Source organism: Cyprinodon tularosa, unplaced genomic scaffold (assembly GCF_016077235.1).
Source record: "Cyprinodon tularosa strain WSP-4 unplaced genomic scaffold, ASM1607723v1 ctg521, whole genome shotgun sequence".
NCBI lineage: Eukaryota > Metazoa > Chordata > Actinopteri > Cyprinodontiformes > Cyprinodontidae > Cyprinodon > Cyprinodon tularosa.
In genome coordinates this window covers 442,601-462,023 of record NW_024039254.1, presented here as the reverse complement: position 1 = coordinate 462,023, position 19,423 = coordinate 442,601, and the positions used below count along the sequence as shown (strand labels likewise).

General features: G+C 41.1%; 1 protein-coding gene across 1 annotated transcript; it reads right to left on the bottom strand.

Moving 5' to 3' along the window:
- Positions 1 to 1,295: 1,295 nt before the first annotated feature.
- Positions 1,296 to 19,157, bottom strand: LOC119795749 (muscarinic acetylcholine receptor M1-like). Its single transcript, XM_038303939.1, has 6 exons — positions 19,020 to 19,157; positions 14,395 to 14,465; positions 14,132 to 14,286; positions 9,852 to 10,147; positions 8,542 to 9,245; positions 1,296 to 2,637 (listed from the first exon to the last, which is right to left on the bottom strand). The coding sequence occupies exons 2-6, from the start codon at positions 14,447 to 14,449 to the stop codon at positions 2,126 to 2,128; spliced, it is 1,722 nt and encodes a 573-aa protein (XP_038159867.1). The 5' UTR covers positions 14,450 to 14,465; positions 19,020 to 19,157; the 3' UTR covers positions 1,296 to 2,125.
- Positions 19,158 to 19,423: the final 266 nt, after the last annotated feature.

The window sequence follows — 19,423 nt, the reverse complement described above, 5'->3', positions numbered from 1 at the left end:
TCCCAAAATTTAGAAAAATTCTGTTTTATTTTCCGTTATTTTATGCAGGCCAGTTAGTTATACGTCAGCCTGAACACCTAAATCATATATCAACGGTCATCTGTCAATCAAATGTTTTCAGTCATAGCATCTTGATTCATATGTCGCAGCTAATATACGCCACGGTTGAAATAAGAGTAATTTCCTTTCCCACTGAGGTCCGTCCCAGTGTTCACAGGGATGGACGTCTGGGTCCTCGGCAGGTGTAGAGCTTGTCGCTACCCGATCCGTACCGGTAGCACGATCCGTACCATCAGCTCATTTGCTCCTGCGCAAACAGAATAACTTCCGGGTCGCCAAAAAATAATGTAATTACGGTACTGAAAAAACTTTATTTATATCCTTAAATAATTAAAGAATACTAAACTACATCGTAAAGACAATATTCAAGACTTTTCTGGAAGAAATGGATGCTTTTTTAATTCAATCCATTGTATTGCTTGACGTCATCATCAGACATGCTAAGAGCAGTCTGGGAATATATTATGAAAAACTGCAGGTCACGAAAGGTAGCAAATTAATCCATTGTGGGATCAGTACTGCTGGAGTGCATAGTTAAGTACAGAGTAAATCAAATATTTAAACAAATTTAAATATATACGCTGTGTGACATATATTTGCGCATGCTCAGAGCAGTCAAAGTAACTATCACAAGGCGATTGAACTTTTTTATGTATTTCTGTTTTTTATTTTTAGAAAATGCAATATTGACGAAAATACAAAGATATACAAAAAGAAACCCATGCCTCTAAAAAATACAAAAGAATAAAAAAGTAAGAAAAAGGAAATATTGCAACCGGAAGTTATTCTGTTTGCGCAGGCGCAAATGAGCTGATGGTACGGATCGGGTAATGACAGAGCTAACAGAACTGGCAGCGTTGCGAAGCAAGGGCTCAAACATGTACGGCTGGAAGCCTTCTACACCAGACCAAGCTTCAGCCGCCCTGCCGTCCTCTTCCACAACATCTTCCTCCTATGAATTAAAAACATATGACAAAGGATATTCATCCATGACCTCCGACACTAAACTCTCCTCCTCTTGCATGTTTCCTCTGTCCATAGCGTTCCTTGACAGTGTCGTTTCTAAGTCACCAATTTAGTGCTACTTGGTCCCGATGGAATTTCCCGTTGGGAACCTACTAGCACTAAGTTGCCTACTGGTTAGCAAGATGCTTCAGAGAAACCGGCCACAACCAAACTTGCTTGCAACAATCCCATCCCTTTGATAAATGACCAATCACAATCACTTTATTCACTCGTGTAAAGTCGGGCACCACTCGGGAGAATTCGGAAACGCAACGGTTGGAACAGCCGCTTCCATGCGACTTTAAAATCTGAGGGCAGAGGAAGACAAATGACTATCGTTTTGGATTACTTTAAATGACAAAAAAAATACTTTCATAGAGATTTTAGACAAATAAAAGAGTTAAAAGTATTGTAGCTCAGTATGGCTAACTGACCGAGCTAAAAGAGGCTAACCTTTTAGCATTTAATTTATACTGCACTTTCCATCAAAAGATCTCAAAGTACTACAGGTACAAAAAGGGAAAAGCATGAAAAAGGTATTTTTAGAAGAGAGAAAAACATCTAAAGGGGACCAAAAGTTTTGCTAAAAAGAAATTTTTTTATGGCCTTTCTTAAAACACTCAGCGGATTGAGGAGCCCTCAGGGTGTCAGGGAGGACATTCCACAGATGTGGGGCAGCAGCATAAAATGCCCTATCTATGAGTGAGTGGAGCAAAGGGAGCGGGTTGTGTTCTGTGGGTTGATAAGTTCTTTAAGGTGGTGGGGGGGCATGTCCATGCACGCGTTGATGTGTGAGGAGGGAAACCTTGTATTCAAACCTGGATAATGGGGGTAATGTGCTCATGTTTCTGCACTCTCATCAGGATCCTAGCTGCAGAGTTTTGAATGTACTGAAGCCTCTGCAGACTGTTTCTAGGGTTCCCAATGAGAAGTGTGTTGCAATGCATGAAACAGCTTTTCGTTGTCTGGGAAGGAGAGAGTGGGAGTTTGGAAATGTTACAGAGGTGGCAGAAAGAGGTCTTGCATAGGTGAATTATATGAGCTTCAAAAGTGAGTTCCTCTATCTGTTGTCCTTTCGGAAGCCAACAGCTTTCCTCTGAGAAAAGTTGGGTTTGTTTCTGTTTCGATTCCATTGGCAGATTAATATATCCCTGAAAGTTGTGCGAAAGGTCTTGTTACACATAGCGTAGCACATGGGGTTCACCGTGCTGTTAACGTAACACAACCAGTAGCCCAAAGCCCAGAGAGATTCAGGAATGCAGTCCTGGCAGAAAGTGTTGACCAGCACCATAATGTTGTACGGGAGCCATGTAGTGATGAACGCAAAAAGGATGGCGCTTAGAGTCCTCGCTGCTTTCTTTTCATTTGCTTTTTTTTCATTCTTTCGCTTATTGATCTCTATTTTTGCTTTGGAAGCAAAGCGTTTGACCAGAAGGGCGTCCCTGGTTGCTTTGGCAACTGACTGGTCAGGGGAAGATGAGCTTGTGAAACAATCTGGTCCTGTTTGACCTTTGATGCTCGCTTCATGTTGGTCGTTCTGGTTGGTAGTTACTTTTGCAGATTTGGCTTGATCTGTAACGACAGAGAATACATCAGTTTGATTTAACTAAAGAATCTGTATTTATATTTCTGTGAAACATAGGTCCAAAAAAAAAATCCAATTCCAAAAAATATTTCTGAAAGCAAAGAACACTTGAAAACAGATAATTTTAGGAAACGGTTTCAAAAACGGATACTAAAAAAACTTAGAAAAAAGGTTTAGAGAGTAATTTTATTTTAGTTTATTTCTATAGCGGCAATTCACATCATGTCATCTCAGGCCACTTTACAGTTCACCAGATCATCCAGTCAGATTGATACAAAGTTTTCTAAATAAGGAAAATCAGCTGAATGAATCGACTCATTGACTCTTCAGCAATCCCTCACACTAAGCGTGCTTGTAGCGACAGTGGAGAGGAAAAACTCCCTTTTAACAGGAAGAAACCTCCAGCAGAACCAGGCTCAGTGTGAGTGGCCATCTGCTGAGGCCGACTGGGGTTCAAGGAGACAGAAGCAGACATAGAGAAAGAAGCATAGATACAAAAGGCAACTGTCAACCAGCTCCACAGGCGGCCCCATCTAGGAAAAACACAGCCAGGCAGACAAGCTCCGAGCCAGCTCACATGTCAGAGGATGAAGAGAGCACATCCAGTTAGTCACAGTCAGAGAAACAGGACTACACTGAAAAACAGGCCAAGCTCCAACATCTAGAAACAAAGGTGTTGATGGCAGCAGCACAGCTGATATTTCTCTCCAGGATGGAGTCACAGCCAAACAGGAACAGACCAGATGAAGCTACTATGAGAAAAAGCAGAGAGCAGAGCGTTAGAGATTGAACTAGTAGATTTTGCAGAGAGCGAGAATAGAGGTAGAATGATGAAAAAGGGTTCTCTATGTCCTCCAGCAGTCTAAGCCTATAGCAGCATAACTAAGGATAACCTGGGCCACTCTAACTATAATCAAAAAGGAAAGTTTTAAGCCTAGCCTTAAAAGTAGACAGGGGGTCATCCTCACGGACTAAAACTGGTAGTTGGTTTAACAGGAAAGGAGCCTGATCTGTCTCAGCATGATCTGGAAAAACTAATCCATGCGTTATTTTTAGTCGAATTGATTACTGCAATGGTGTTTTCACAGGTCTGCCTAAAAAGTGGATAAGACAGCTGCAGGCGATTCATAAAGCTGCTGCCAATGTCCTCACTAAGACTAAGAAAGTAGAGCACATCACCCCGGTTCTAAAGTCCTTACACTGGCTCCCTGTATCTCAGAGAATAGACCTTAAAATACTTCTGTTAGTCTATAAATCTCTGAATGCGCTTGAGCACCTGCCCCTTGATGCCCAAAGTGCCCTTTTGCCAGTTATTATTATTTCTTTTTTAAACTGTGTGCTTGTATCTATGTGTATTTGTACGTTTGTGTGTGTGCATGCCCAAAATAATAATAATTTAGACCTACCGTGCCACGGTAACCGTGGCTGGTCACATGATCAACACAACTTGCCCTTCTGCTAATAGCTAAGCGCTGCTTCAGAAAACCACTACGACTCCCAATTCCAGCAAAAGTAAACTTCTGGTCCGGTAACTGGGTTCTGCAGCGGTGTCAGTTTGTGCACAGTGTATTGTTGCAAGATGAGTAGACTGACCAAGTAAAGTGAGCAATGAGCATCCTCTGTGCTGTTCAAATTTGCACACACCGACCTCTCATAACTTATAGCCGCTTGTCAGCGGCGCAAAAAGTGGATATTCACTAGAGTACGCAGGCCCGACCGAACTGGAGGGGGCACAGATGCAATGGTGGTAAAATAATTTATATTACAGTTGTCGCATCCCTGCAGCTAGTATGTGATTGACCACACATGCAAAGCTTGTTGTGAGAAAGCCCTGAGCAAAGTGCATTAGAGAGATATGTGTTATCTTACTGTCAAGCTGTTTAACCTATTTTATTTCACTAAAACTATTGCAACAGATGCATTATGCATTTTCACATCATTTTTGACCATTGCAGTATAAACACAACAATAAAGGTAGAATCTGAGTCTTCTAAACCTCTCATTTATTTACACAAAAATTAAATAGAGGCTAATATGTGCTAAATCATATAACTTTTAGACCCTTGATGTCATGCCCAAAGTCAATAGTCAAACTACATAAAAGCAAAAAAGATATTTGAATACTTGAATATTTATTCAATTAATACTTTTTCAATGATATATTACTCTATTATTCCTATTGCTATAAAGTACAAATTAATTAAATTATATAAAGGGTAAATTATTAATGGATTACATTTGTGTTTATACATTTAAAGGAATAGTACACCCAAAACATGATTAGCCTTCATTTTCTACTCACCCCCATGCTGAACAACACCCTGGAGTACTTTTTTGATATCTCAAATGCATCTGGAGATCTGGGAGGCTTCTTGCTGTCTGCTGACATTCAAATAATGGAGGTCTATGGTGCCCGAGGCAGAAAGGTCCATAAAAGTCCACAAAAAACGTGTCAATATTCCTCCATACTGCTCGTCCAATGTATTCCAAGTGTCCTGAGTGGGTAGCATCCAGAATTTACTCGAAACGAAGTCATTTAGAATGTTTTTAGAGCATAAACAGTAGTGTATAGGATTTCCTGAAAGCGCGCACATGCGCGATCACGACGCTACGGAAGCCGGCAGACCAAACCAGATGAAAGTGCGCATTCAGCGTCTGCTCTTCCAATAATGCAAGCGTAGAAGAAGAAATGTGCTGTTTACCTGTGCAAAGAAAGAAACAACGAAAGAAAAATGTCTGAGGACTTCAGTGTTGAGGAAGAACATGAGTTCTTTGCCGAGCTGAATGCGCTGGTTTGGTCTGCCGGCTTCCGTAGCGTCGTGATCGCGCATGTGCGCGCTTTCAGGAAATCCTATACACTAGTCAATATTTGCCTATAAAATGAACTTTATCCCCCAAAACACATTTCAACGTCATTGCAGCCCTGTCATAAAAGGACCAGCTAACATGGTTTCAGTGATTGCTCCATTAACACAGGTGTGGGTGGTGATGAGGACAGGGCTGGAGATCAATCTGTCATGATTAAGTAAGAATGACACCACTGGACACTTTAAAAAGAGGCTGGTGCTTGGCATCATTGTTTCTCTTCTGTGAACCATGGTTATCTCTAAAGAAACACGTGCAGTCATCATTGCACTGCACAAAAATGGCCTAACAGGAAAGAGAATCGCAGCTAGAAAGATTGCACCTCAGTCAATGATCTATCGCATCACCAAGAACTTCAAGGAGAGAGGTTCCATTGTTGCCAAAAAGGCTCCAGGGTGCTTAAGAAAGACCAGCAAGGACCAGGACCGTCTCTTAAAAGTGTTTCAGCTGCGGGATCGTGCTACCAGGAGTGCAGAGCTTGCTCAGGAATCAGCATCTGCATGCACTGTGAGGCGGAGACTCTTGGAGCAAGGCCTGGTCTCAAGGAGGGCAGCAAAGAAGCCACTTCTCTCCAAGAAAAACATCAGGGACAGACTGATATTCTGCTAAAGGTAGAGGGAGTGGACTGCTGAGGACTGGGGTAAAGTCATTTTCTTTAATGAATCCCCTTTCCGATTGTTTGGGACATCTGGAAAACAGCCTGTTCAGAGAAGACGAGGTGAGCGCTACCACCAGTCTTGTCTCATGCCAACTGCAAAGCATCCTGAAACCATTCATGTGTGGAGTTGCTTCTCAGCGAAGGGAGTCGGCTCTCTCACAGTCTTACCTAAAAACACAGCAATGAATAACGAATGGTACCAGAATGTCCTCCGAGATCAACTTCTCCCAGAGACGGGTGGACAAACGAAGACCTAGGAATTCTGACAAAATGCAAGCATTGATAGTGCAACAATGGACTGCTATCAGTCAGGATTTGGTCCAGAAGTTGATTGAGAGCATGCCGGGGAGAATTGCAGAAGTCCTGAAGAAGAGAGGTCAACACTTCAAATATTGACTTACTGCATTAACTCATTCTGTCATTAAATGGCATGTACTTATAAAGCGCCTTTATTCAAGTCAGGAGACTTGACCAAAGCTCTTTACACTACATTCATTCACCCATTCACACACACACTCACACACTGATGGTGGCAAGCTACATTGTAGCCACAGCTGCCCTGGGGCTCACTGACAGAAGCGGGGCTGCCGTTCACTGGTGCCACCGGGCCCTCTGACCACCATCAGTAGACAATGCAGGTGAAGTGTCTTGCCCAAGGACACAACAACACTGAAAGTCGGAGTCGGGGCTTGAACCGTCAACCCTTCGATTTCAGGGCAAACTCCTACATCCAACGCGACTGTCGCCCTTAAAAGCTTTTGTTACTCGTAATATGATTGGAATTGTATTTCTGTATGTGATGACAACATCTGACATAGACAGATGAAAACCGGAGGGCAGCAGATCATATGAAAATATAATATTTGTGTCATTCTCAATACTTTTGGCCATGACTATGTGTGTTTTATGTGCATCAGATTGTAGTTTAAGGATCATGTTTCATTTTGCAGAGATGCCTCATTAGGACGGGAAGTTAAGACCAAAACAAAAGGAGCTGTGTGAGGATGTGAAAGGTAGTGGATCACTCACCAGCTGGATGGCAAAGAGCACAAGAAGTCACAAGTCACTGACATTTGTAAGAGCATGGGCAACAGAAAGTTATTATTATAACTGCAAAAAAGAAAATGCCGCTGTGATGTGTACAACAGCTCAGGTACAGACAGACACTGACAGAATTACAGACCCACAGATCTCAACAAGTAGTCTCTTCCAAACTATCAGCAGTGTGGCATTGAGCCATTTTTAATTTAGTTATCCTTGCATCTTGCATGAACACATGCCTCTTTTTTAATCAGCTACTATCTCTCAGATGCTCTTTTTAGTGTCTACACTATCAGATCAATACAGCCCACCTCCAGGAACACAGCAGTACCAACCCCCTCAGCAGATGCTGTTCGATCCACCCATGAGGCAAAACAGACTCATTTCGCTTTGTACTGACCTCTAACAAACATTTGAGTATATGCGTTACTGTGTGTTTGGATTGGGTTGGTACAATTCAACCGGTTGTATAGCAAGATATGTTTCTGTATCGTGTTTTAAATCTATGCTCCATGGGCCCCCTTTTACCTTTTAGCACCTGCCCCTCCAACTGTCTCTGCACGTCTCTGCATCACATGCCTTGATTTTTATCAATGGGTGCTTTTTGAACTGCTCTTTGTCTGACCTCTCACCCAGAGCCTGTCATCCTTGGGAGACACTACCGGGGGGCATTTAAGCCCCCGCCAACACAGCCCCTGGGATCATCCTGGCATTAAAACATCTCCACCACCAGTGCATTTCGTCCCTGATTTTTGCTGATGATATGGTTCTACTGGCTCTCTCCTGCCAAGCCTACAGCCTCATCTCTGGGGCGGTTCGCCTGAGAATCAGCACCCCCAAATCCAAAGCCATGGAACTTGACTGGAAAAAGGTAGCTTGTCCTTCAGTTTGGAGCAACGTACTGTATCAAGTGGAGGAGTTCAGCTATAATGGGGTCCTGTTCATGAGTTAGGGAGAATTGAGCGGGTCAGCTGAGTGAAATTGCAAAGCTCTCAATTTTCCTGTCGGTTTACATTCTTACCTTCTTACTTTCATCTATGAAGATTAAATCTGGATCATGATCAAAAGAGCGAGATCCCGGATACAAGCTGCTAAAATTCGCTTTTTCCACAGGAAAACGGCACTCCCTTAGAGAGAGGGTGAGGAGCTCAGCCATTGAGGAGAGGCTCTGACTAAAGCCGCCTGTCTTCTGTTATTAGTACTTTTCAAAATTACGTTTTTAAAAACTCATTTTCTTCGATATCTTTTATAAAAAGTGTTCTTTGCTTTCAATAATATTGTAGCAAATCATTCTCCATTAAATGTTCTTAGGGGTGGAGGGTCCTACCGTTTCTATGCTGTACAATTCCAGCCTTTTTTGCTTCGCTCCCTGAAGCGGCTCGGTCTCCTGGACCTCCGACCACATCGCTGGTGACGCTATCATAGCTGCTTTGCTCTGCCTCATCTACAGTATTCGCTGTAGTGTTACCAGGCATGTTAGATGAATTGAGATGGAAGCATAACATTCCACAGCACTTTTGCTTTTTCACTCCTGGTGCCAAATTGGAATTGTTTTTTCCAGTTCCCTCTGGAGAAGACAGACATACTTCACTGCTGCTGAAGCTCTGGGAGCTTATCTGGCGCAGCATGGTTAGTGACATCCTCTGGCTGCTAACTGCATCTTTTCCACTGCTGTTGTCCTGGTCCTGAGCCTGGCTCGACTTTGTGCCGGCCCCAGATCCCTTTAGACCTTGAACATCTTTAGCTCTTTTCTCCGTCTCCTGGTAGATCTTCCAAAACAAAATGGCCATGATGCTCACTGGTAAGTAAAACGCAGCAATCGCGGTGCAGAAGGTGATGATGGGCTCGGACAAAAACTGGATGTAACACTCATTTGGCTGAACCGTGCGCTCGCCCACAATATACTGCCAGAACAGTATAGCCGGAGCCCAAAGAATGAAGGAGATGGACCAGGCTAAGCTAATCATGGTCATAGCTCTTTTGGTCGTACGTTTGGCCCGGTAGGTCAAAGGTCTGGTCACAGAGAAATACCTAAGGGAACACAAAAGAACAATCAAGTGAAATTGATCAACAGAGACAGGAACTTGCTGGAGAAGATTCTCAGTCATCCAGGGCATAGTCATTCCAACAAAGTTATAAAACAATCCACTGTACTTTGTTTCCATCCAGGAAGATTTTTAAATTCAAAATGTCAGAAAAAACCTTCTTTCTTTCTTTTTCTTTTTATTTATTCTTTTGTTTTGGGACAGTCGGTAAACAGTAGCTAGGTTAATACCGCAATCAAAGACATCGTTTTCTGCAGACCAGGTGCCTCTGGGCACGTCGCTGCCCCATTCAGGACACTGGCTTGTGCATCACTTCATGGGCATTATGCTGCCGTGCATTATGCAGAAGTTGGACACATGTAAGTTCTGGACTCGTTATGAATACTCTATGTAAACTCCCAAATTTGAAAAAATACATAGACGGTTCAGCGTATGCCAGCGTTTTAGGAGAATCTGGGACATCTGGCATACGCTGGATAAGTTGTCAAGGTATGACAGGGGCATTAGCTTCTCTCCTGCATCAGGGGTTAACAGCAGACCAAGCCTAGCAATCTTTAAGAAGAAGAAGTGCAAGTAAAACATCTTTATCTACCTGTCAAAGCTGATGACGAGCAGGTTCATGACAGAGGCATTACTGGCCACATAGTCTATGGCAAGCCACAAGTCACAAACCACAGGCCCAAGAGCCCACTGGCCCATAATGATGTAGGTAGTGTAGAGATTCATGGACAACGTGCCAATGGTCAAGTCTGCAAAGGCCAAGCTGAGCAGGTAGTAGTTGTTAACGGTCTTCAGAGTCTTATTTATCTTAAAGGACACCAACACCAGGATGTTTCCAACAACGGTGACCAAAGAGAGTGATCCAGTAAGGAAGACGATGATGATGACCTAAAAATGAAGAGAAGAGAAAGTCGTCCATCACATTGAGGTACACTCTGGAAATATTGCCACTAAAACAAAACTATGTTTATTATAACTAAGTGAAATAAAAACAAAACTTTACAGTTTACAGTAAGATTGAGACATTGTTAGCATGTTTTACTTTAGGGGGGGGGACAACTGGTCGAACTAAAAAAACAGATAACAGACAAATTCATGTTTTTTTTACTTTTATGAGACCCTTTCCCATCGACGACCCTTTCTTTAAAGTCTCACATATAAAGCCTTAAATGGCCAAGCTCCATCTGATATCAGAGATCTGATTGTTCCTTATGTTCCTAACAGAGAACTTCGCTCTCAATCTGCAGGTTTTCTAGTGGTTCCTAGAATTTCTAAAAGTAGAATGGGAGGCAGATCTTTTAGTTATCAGGCTCCTCTCCTGTGGAACCAACTACCAGTTTTAGTCCGTGAGGAAGACACCCTGTCTACTTTTAAGGCTAGGCTTAAAACTTTCCTTTTTGATAAAGGTTATAGTTAGAGTGGCTCAGGTTATCCTGAGCTATCTCTATAGTTATGCCGCTATAGGCTTAGACTGCTGGAGGACATAGGGACTCCTTTTAATTTTCTTCTTCATTCTACCTCTATTATCCCATTCTGCAGTATTCGTTAGTTTTAAAACTAACGTTATGTTGCCGCTGCTTTTTATGATTAAAGATATAGTGGAGGATTTTCGCAAATTTTTGGAAAAAGTACATGTAAAACCCTGTACCCGCTCCCGAGAGAGAACATCTAATAAACGCGTGCGAGAGCGTGCAAAAGTCAATTTCTCCTCGTGCACAAAGTTGCTGTTTGCATCGCTCATACAAGCTTACTTTCCAAATAAGATTTACAATTTTTCCACTATGTGATCCATTCTATCTCTATTCTCCCACTCTGCAGAATCTGTTATTCATTCTCTCTTCTGCTCTCTCTGCTTTTTCTCATAGTAGCTTCATCTGGTCTGTTCCTGTTTGGCTGTGACTCCATCCTGGAGAGAAATATCAGCTGTGCTGCTGCCATCAACACCCTTGTTTCTAGATGTTGGAGCTTGGCCTGTTTTTCAGTGTAGTCCTGTTTCTCTGACTGTGACTAACTGGATGTGCTCTCTTCATCCTCTGATATGGGAGCTGGCTCGGAGCTCGTCTGCCTGGCTGTGTGTTTCCTGGACGGGGCCGCCTGTGGAGCTGGTTGACAGTTACCTGCCATCCAAACCGCTTCCACCCTAGATACTCAGCTATATGATCAAACATAACTTTGAATTCAGGTCCACTTACCTCTCCTTGCCGTTCAAATTCCTCATATGCTGTAAGACCTGTGCATTCATTCATTTTGTTCCAGTACTGTCATGATCTGGCCTTTTTGGTCTATTTGGTCTCTCCCTTTTCCTTTTTCCCTCCTTGCCTTAATTATCATTTATTCCTCTCACCTGTTCCCTTTGGTTTATATACATGTTATGTTCAGCCTGAGCATTCGGGGCCAGATCATTATTTGTTTTTCTGTTAGTCTGTCTGTTATGTTGATTTCAAGGTTCTTCTGGATCCTGGCGGCCAGTGGAAAGAGGTTTTTGTGTCTGTCTCGTCTCCTGCTCGTCCACTGTCCTCCCCTGCTGAGCCCTCTGGGTTTTTGGCTTTGGAGGATCAGTTTTTATCCAAGTAAGCCTGGCTCCAAGGTGGAGACCAGTTTAAAGGTCCTGCATCAAATTCTGGTTCCACGCCCTGTCTCGGGGTACCTTCTTCCACTGAGCCTCCCCGTCTGCATCTGATCCTGTCTGCTCCTGTGCGTGACCACCTGGTCACGCTTCCGGACTCTGTTGGACTCTGAACCTGCCTGGGAGCTCTATGATGCCCTGAAGCCTGGATCCTGCCTGTTCTGTCTATTTCTGTCTGTTCTGAATCCCTGACCAGGATTGGCTTCCTGCAAGACCTCTGGGACTGCAGCACTGGGGACATTCTTGGACTGGACTGTTTTTTTTTGCAGAGTTTCCTGGATGTTTTCTTTTGCAATCTCCTAACTAGATAATCTTCAACTTTTGCAATAAAAAAAAAAAATACTTTGTACTGTTATTCTACTGTCTTCTGAGTTCCTTCACTTATGTGCATCAGAAGAATGGATAGAATATTAACATGTTAGGTTATCCTGAGCTATCTCTATAACTATACTGCTATACTGCTGGAGGACATAAGGACCTCTTCTACAATCCTCTTCTATTCATTAGTATTTGTTAGCTTATTCTGTTTTGGCTCTGTTTGGCTATGACCCCATCTTGGAGAGAAATATCAACTGAGCTGCTGCCATTAACACCTTCAGTACAGTTTATTTCTATAGCTCCAATTCACAACACATGTCATCTCAAGGCACTTTACAAATCAACCAAATCATACAGTCAGGCTGCTTTAAATTTTTCTATCTAAGGAAATTCAGCTTCAATGAGCTGGAATAGACCTTCCTTTATAGAGTTCGGACTGTTTTTCAGTTCTTAGTCCTGTTTCTCTTCTAGACAAAGTTTAGGTCTCTGCTTTTACTGTGACTTACTGTAGATGCTCTATTAACATTAATATTTTTTTTCAGAGACAAAGCCCCCTGTGGAGCTAGTTTACTGTTACCTGCTTTAAAGAAAAATTGATGGACCAGAGCTTTTATTTGTCTGCTTCTGTTTCTCTGAACCAGTCGAGCTTGACAGAAGCCTGCTCACACTGGTTCTGGTTCTGCTGGAGGATTCTTCTTGCTAAAATAAAACTTTTCCTTTCCCCTCTTGCTGCATGCATGCTTGGTGTGAAGGATTGTTGTAGAATTAAAGACAAAATGCAAGTGCATATCTGTCTGCACTCATTCACCCAGGAGGTGCGAGTCCTACAAAGTCAATGGCTGGATACAATCAGCTGCATTTTCTTAAAGTCGTGGCGCTGATCCAACGGTTGCCGAATTCCTCCGAGTGGTTCCCGACTTTACACAAGTGAATAAAGTGAATGTTATTGGTTGATTATCAAGGGGGCGGGATTGTTGTGGTAACCAGTTAGCAGCTTAGTGCTAGTAGGTTCCCAATGGGAAATTCCATTGGGACCAAGTAGCACTAAATTGGTGACTTAGAAACGACACTGTCAAGGAACGCTATGGACAGCAGAGACATGCAAGAGGAGGAGAGTTTAGTGTCGGAGGTCGTGGATGAGTCTCCTCCATCATCCAATTTTTATTTAGAGGAGGAAAGCGGGACGAAGATGTTGTGGAAGAGGACGCCAGGGCGGCTGAAGCTTGGTTTGGTGTAGAAGGCTTACAGCCGTACATGTTTGAGCCCTTGCCTCGCAACGCTGCCAGTTCTGTTAGCTCTACGCTTGCTGAAGACACAGACGTCCATCCCCATGAACACTGGGACGCAACTCAATGGGAAAGGAAACGATTCTGATTTCAACCGTTGCGTATATTAGCTGCGACATATGAATCAAGATGCTATGACTGAAAGAATTACATTGACAGATGACCGTTGATATATGATTGGCCGAATTTAGGTGTTCAGGCTGACGTAGAACTAACTGGCCTGTAGAAGATAACGAAAAAAACAAAGATTTTAAGACATGATTTAAAAAAAATAATAGAAATTATCTAAACTTTGGAACAATATGGTCTGATAAAGAGTACATTTATATAGATGTTCAAGCCAGAATGATCTGACATTTAAATATGATTTCCCTACCACTTTAAGGCAAAAGCCTTATACCAATCTAACTGGATGATTAGATGAAATTGTCTCCATAAAGTACCCTGGGATGACATTTGTTGTGACTTGATGCTGTATAAATAAATTTAATTGAAATACATTTTTTAAAGTTATAAGGTAAAAAACCTGGTTAATTGATGTTTTTTTTTTTTTTACCAGTGATGCAGGCAATTTCTATCAATGTGCTGAAAACTACGCAAGAAAGATCAATATGAAAGTCGGGCTTTTATTCTATCCTGTACCTGCCACACAGTATGACCTCCCAATGGATCAAATTCCTCTTCAGGCGGTGTTAAGGTCATATTAACTGGTGACTCAGGAAGGTCTTCTCCTTTTCTTGAAAAAAGGCTAAAATTGTTCAGATTCCAGTAGTAAGGCATTTCCTGATGAAGGTCACCTAACAATGTACAGAATGATAGAGCACTTTAAAAGGTGAGCTCACAGTTTACATCAAAATACAATCTGTATTTAAAAGCAAAGATCATCAGAGGCCGGTCTCTCATACCAGAAGGGTTGTTGGTGAAGAAGGGTGCAGCATCAGACCCGGAAGTCCGATTCATTGTGGTCAATTAACATCTACAAAAAAAAATACAAATACAAAGAAACCTAGTTCAAAAGTAAAAAAAGTAAACTTTAGACTAGATCTTAAATGTAAGCCATGATTTTCATCTTTGAAGTAGGTTGCTTCATCACTTCCATAACCTGGAAAAAAGAGAGAGATATCAGGCTCCTCTCCTGTGGAACCAACTACCTGCTTTAGTCCGTGAGGCAGCACCCTGTCTACTTTTAAGGCTAGGCTTAAAACTTTGCTTTTTGATAAAGCTTATATAAGTAACTCAGGTTTTGCTACGTTCAGACCGCACGCTGAAGAGGCAGAAGAAACAGCTAGTCTACATGCAAAGTCTATGGTTGACGCGCATCAAGGCGCAGCAAAAGGTCCTGCAGCGCGTTTGAGCAGCAGGAGCAGCGCCTCATGAGCATCTGAGGGAAGCAGCAGCTGCTGGAGTTGGAAAAATGAAAATTTAGCTGCTGGACGCGCCGCATCAACCAATCAGAGAAGCTGATCTGGGAGTTGGCAGGGAGACAGACACAGCACTGCTGATGCAGAGCGCTATGATCACTCCTCTGAAACAGTTTATAAACACCTAAATTAACTTAAAATGTAGAAACCTGCCAGCAAAATATGTTCGCTTTTATTATCCTGGTGCCTGCATTTTGTAGCACATACCTGAAAAACGCTAACATCTACATCCAGCCGCTACCAACAGTAGGGGAAAAGCCCCAAGAGGCGAGCGGGTCTGAGGCAGCCGCTGCTGGGGATTCCCAGTGACAGCGCACCGCCGCTATGTGGGGGTCTGAGCGGCTCCCACAGAGAAATAATCTTTGAAGGCAGGATGGTAATCTGGATGAACTGACTGCACAGACCATGTTTTCAGGAGGACTTTCTCACTTCAACACTTCAAACTACTTTTTACCCACTGATCACAGCAAATATAGCTGCCATTGTTCCAGGCAAAGAAAGGATAGGGTAGCTCCACCCAATGCGCAGCTAGATCAGCAAAGATGCGTCAGAACTAAACTTGAATGAAGCAGCATGCGCGTTTCTGCAGTTCCTGTTGCTTGAAGTCTGAACGTAGGATTACCCTGAGCTATCTCTAAAGTTATGCTGCTATAGGCTAAGACTGCTGGAGGACATAGCAACACCTTTTCATAATTCTACATATTTCCTCAAATGCTGCATTGGTAGTTGGTTTGAGGGGATTGCTGTAAAAGCAACAACACAATGAAACTGAACATCTACTGTCGCTACATTTTTATCCAGAAGGAGCAAATCCTGGAAAGTCAATTGTTTAAAGGAATCAGCTTAATTTCCCTTGGATTAAAAAAAAAAACATCTGACAGTATTCTCTGAATAGTCTCTGTAAAATGATCTGGGATGTGTTGTGAATTAGCACCATATAAATAAACATGGTGGGGATGCTGTATCCCATTGTATGATGGGATGTGGCGGTTCGGACATGAGAGAGGCAGGGGGCGGAGCCAATCATTGATCACACCTACCAGATGATGTGTTGTTCGCATGTGGATGTTATTTCCCAACCTCCAGACCAAGCAGTTCCCCTCTAAACCAGAAGGTGGCAGCAGTGCAATTCTCAAGTGGAATCCCCTAACTAGACATTTTGTCAGTTTATTGACCATAAGATAACAACAAAAATACAATTATTCACATCATTAACATCAAAGATGAAAAACAGAACTCATGCTATTTTTGAAACTAGTTTTGTATTTTAGTGGAAGTTCATACAGGAGTCTATGTTAAAGAAAGTCGACTCCTTCACACATTCAAGTGTTTCAACTATAAAACTATGGATTATTCATTTGAACAGAATAGAAAAATAAACATGTGACCCAAAGAATTACATAAAAAGCCAACATTTCTAAAATATTATATAATATTAATATACATGGTTTATTAACCATGGGTGTAATCTTAATAAAAACAGCATCAAAAACCAAAGTATTTGATTTGGTCTAATTCTAAATCAGTTGTTCTGAAATGTTTCTGCCTGTGACCCCAAAAATAACAGAAAAAAAATAATATATAATTACTTTACTCACTCATTCATTAATCCGTGAGTCAAGTTATTATATTAATTTAAAAAAAAAAATTCTAAAATGACATTTAATTTATCATTTTAAACACATTTCTACTTATGCTATGGGATATTTTAGTTATTGAGCCCTTTATAATTGAGTGATGTCTTTACTTAAATATTTGAAAGAGTACAAATAAAAATATCAAATTTAATTTACAATCTATGATTGAGAGAATTCCCTTGCTTCCCTTAAATCAGAAACTAATGTGATTGGCTGTAAGGAAAGCGGAGACAGAGAACACCTGAGGAAAACCTGCCGCTGACCAGGTTAGCGCTGGGAGGATGTTACCATGGCAACGTAGGATGAGGAAAGTCTCTTTGTGAAACAGGAAACTCAGTTTCCCTGATTTGAGGTTTAAAATCTTAGTTTTGAGTAAACCTGCCTGTTAAACGGGCCTCAGCTCAACATCTTTATCATGTATCATCATCTCTCTGCCAGGAGCTTCTCTGCATTCGCTGAGAGACGGATCGCCACAGTAGATCCTTCCTGCCTTCATTAACTTACCACAAAATAAGGAAAAATTAACTAAAAGAAATAAAAAACTAAAAGAGCTCCACCTTTAAATGTCCCTTTGGGTCCATGAAAGTGTTTCTGAATTTGAATTGATTGGATCTGATTATCAGGGTGCACTGAGATAAACAAAGGAAAACAACCTTTTTTCCGAGAATGATTTATTTTTTTATCCCCAAATGATTTTTAGCAGGGCGAGTTCAGGCAATGCTGTATTTTCAGATCATTGTTATAAAACCATTTCAAATTGAGCTAAATATTAGACACACTGACAGGAGACATATTTCATATACTTTGTCAATTTTTTTCATTATTGAAGTACCCAAATTATTCTAGATCAGGGGTCTTCAACATTTTCCAGGCCAAGGACCCTCAGACTGATGGCCAGATGAAGCAGGGATTAATTAATTATATATATTGTATTAAATAGTGTTATATCAAGCTGGTCACTCTATTACAGATGGAGTAATGTAACTAAAGTAATTTCTCCCTGGGATTATTAAAGTATTTCTGATTCCTGGTTGATGGGACAGGTGTTGTGAATGAAACGGTGCCCAGCTTGAAAGAGCTCCTGTGTGTCGCTGAATGTGTGCATTGATGACTGAAAGACATCTTCTGCCTCCATTTATCTGTTTACTACAGTGTGTTGAATTCATGTTAATGTGGATTTAAAGACATTTCAATTAGTGGAAAAAATTACAGGGGGAATATAAAAAAAGTATAATCAACCAAAACTTTTGCGACCACCATGTGGTACCTCAATGGACCCCAGGGGTCACAGACCCCCTGTTGAAGACCTCTGTTCTAAAGGATGAAACAGAAAATGGTAAGAAGGTGAAATGACGAGCAGGGAGGAGGGAAAACTTGTTTTCATATTATTACTAATTTCAGGGTGAGACTTAAAGTCTGATTTCCCTTCATATGTTGAAGGAATAGGAAGGATGGAGGGAAATAGTTAACATGTCAGACATCTGTCTGCTTAATAACTTAACTAAATCAGTTAATTTATCGATTGTTTGTCTAATGCTTACTTTAACTAACTCCTTCCTTTCCTGGAAAGGAAATGACTTTTTTTTTTTTTACTTTTTTAATAAACACTGCGTTTTTGGAGAAATAGAAATCATTAAAAGATTAACTTAAGGAAAAAAAAAGTTTAAAAGAAATTAAAATGAGAAGATTTTGAATAATTTTTTTAAGTCTGCTTTTGTTTTTTGCTTTTTTCTTTTCGTAAATGCTTTTGATTGTATGTATGTCTTTAAATAATGAATTGAATACCGCTCAGATTAGATTAGATTAGATTAGATGAGCTTTATTGATCTCAAAGCGGAGAAAGAGAAAAATTCATAACTATTACCAACTCTTAAATTTTAAAGTGTTTAAATTAGAGCCTCATTCACTTTTAATCTCCATTGTTTTGGATCCAGGCAGCTAAAAAAACATCCATAATCTAATAAAAACAACATGATGTTCAGAAAACACAACAAATACATTAGAATGAAATCATTTCATTTAGTTTTCTACAGTCAGCCTCCAATGTTTTGCTGATTCTGGCATAGATTAGCATAGCCTGTAAAGAACAGATGACATTACTAATACAGGCTGTACTAATTAAAGCCAAAACCATAATTTATACCAAGAATATTTCTCCAGCCGATGTCTTCATATGCACAATGTTAAAACGTTTGTACCTTCAATCGTTTATAAGAATACCAAAAAAAACAAGTTCAAAATTTGTTGACTATTTCTAAAATGTCTGCTTTAAGTTGGACAAATTTTGTGAACGAATCTGTTAATCCGATATTAAAAGGTAAAATCATGAAAGCCTCATTCATATAAGAATAATAGCACTTGTAAATAAAGATCATCTTTATCCATATGGATTGTAGACGACTCTTTCCTTTTAACAAGCAGCTGATAAAAGCCTCAGTAATCATTTTAAAGTCTGTAAAGAAGAAAGCTTACTTGCCTGTCCACCGTAGCTCTGAGTGTTGGGTTGAATATCCTGCAGAGAAGCTTTGCTGCAGCAGGAAGCTTCCAGCTGTGGCTCAGGCAGCCTGGGAGATTATTGATGCAGGAACCTTCAGCTCCACCTCCGACAAACGCTTTAAGCTTTCTGATCTGTGCTGTCACAAGACCACCATGCTTTAAAGACTCATTACAGGAAGCACCTCTGGGGGCTCCTAGTAGGACAGAACTACAGGGCTAGATGGCTGTGAGCACAGATGGACAAAGTACTCAGCAGCAGTACTTCAATAAAAGTATTAATACTCAGACAAACACCTACTCAAGTTAAAGTACTCACTTTTTATAATACTTCAGTATTCAAAAGCACTTATTTAATTTTCTAATATCAGAAGGTTTTTGTC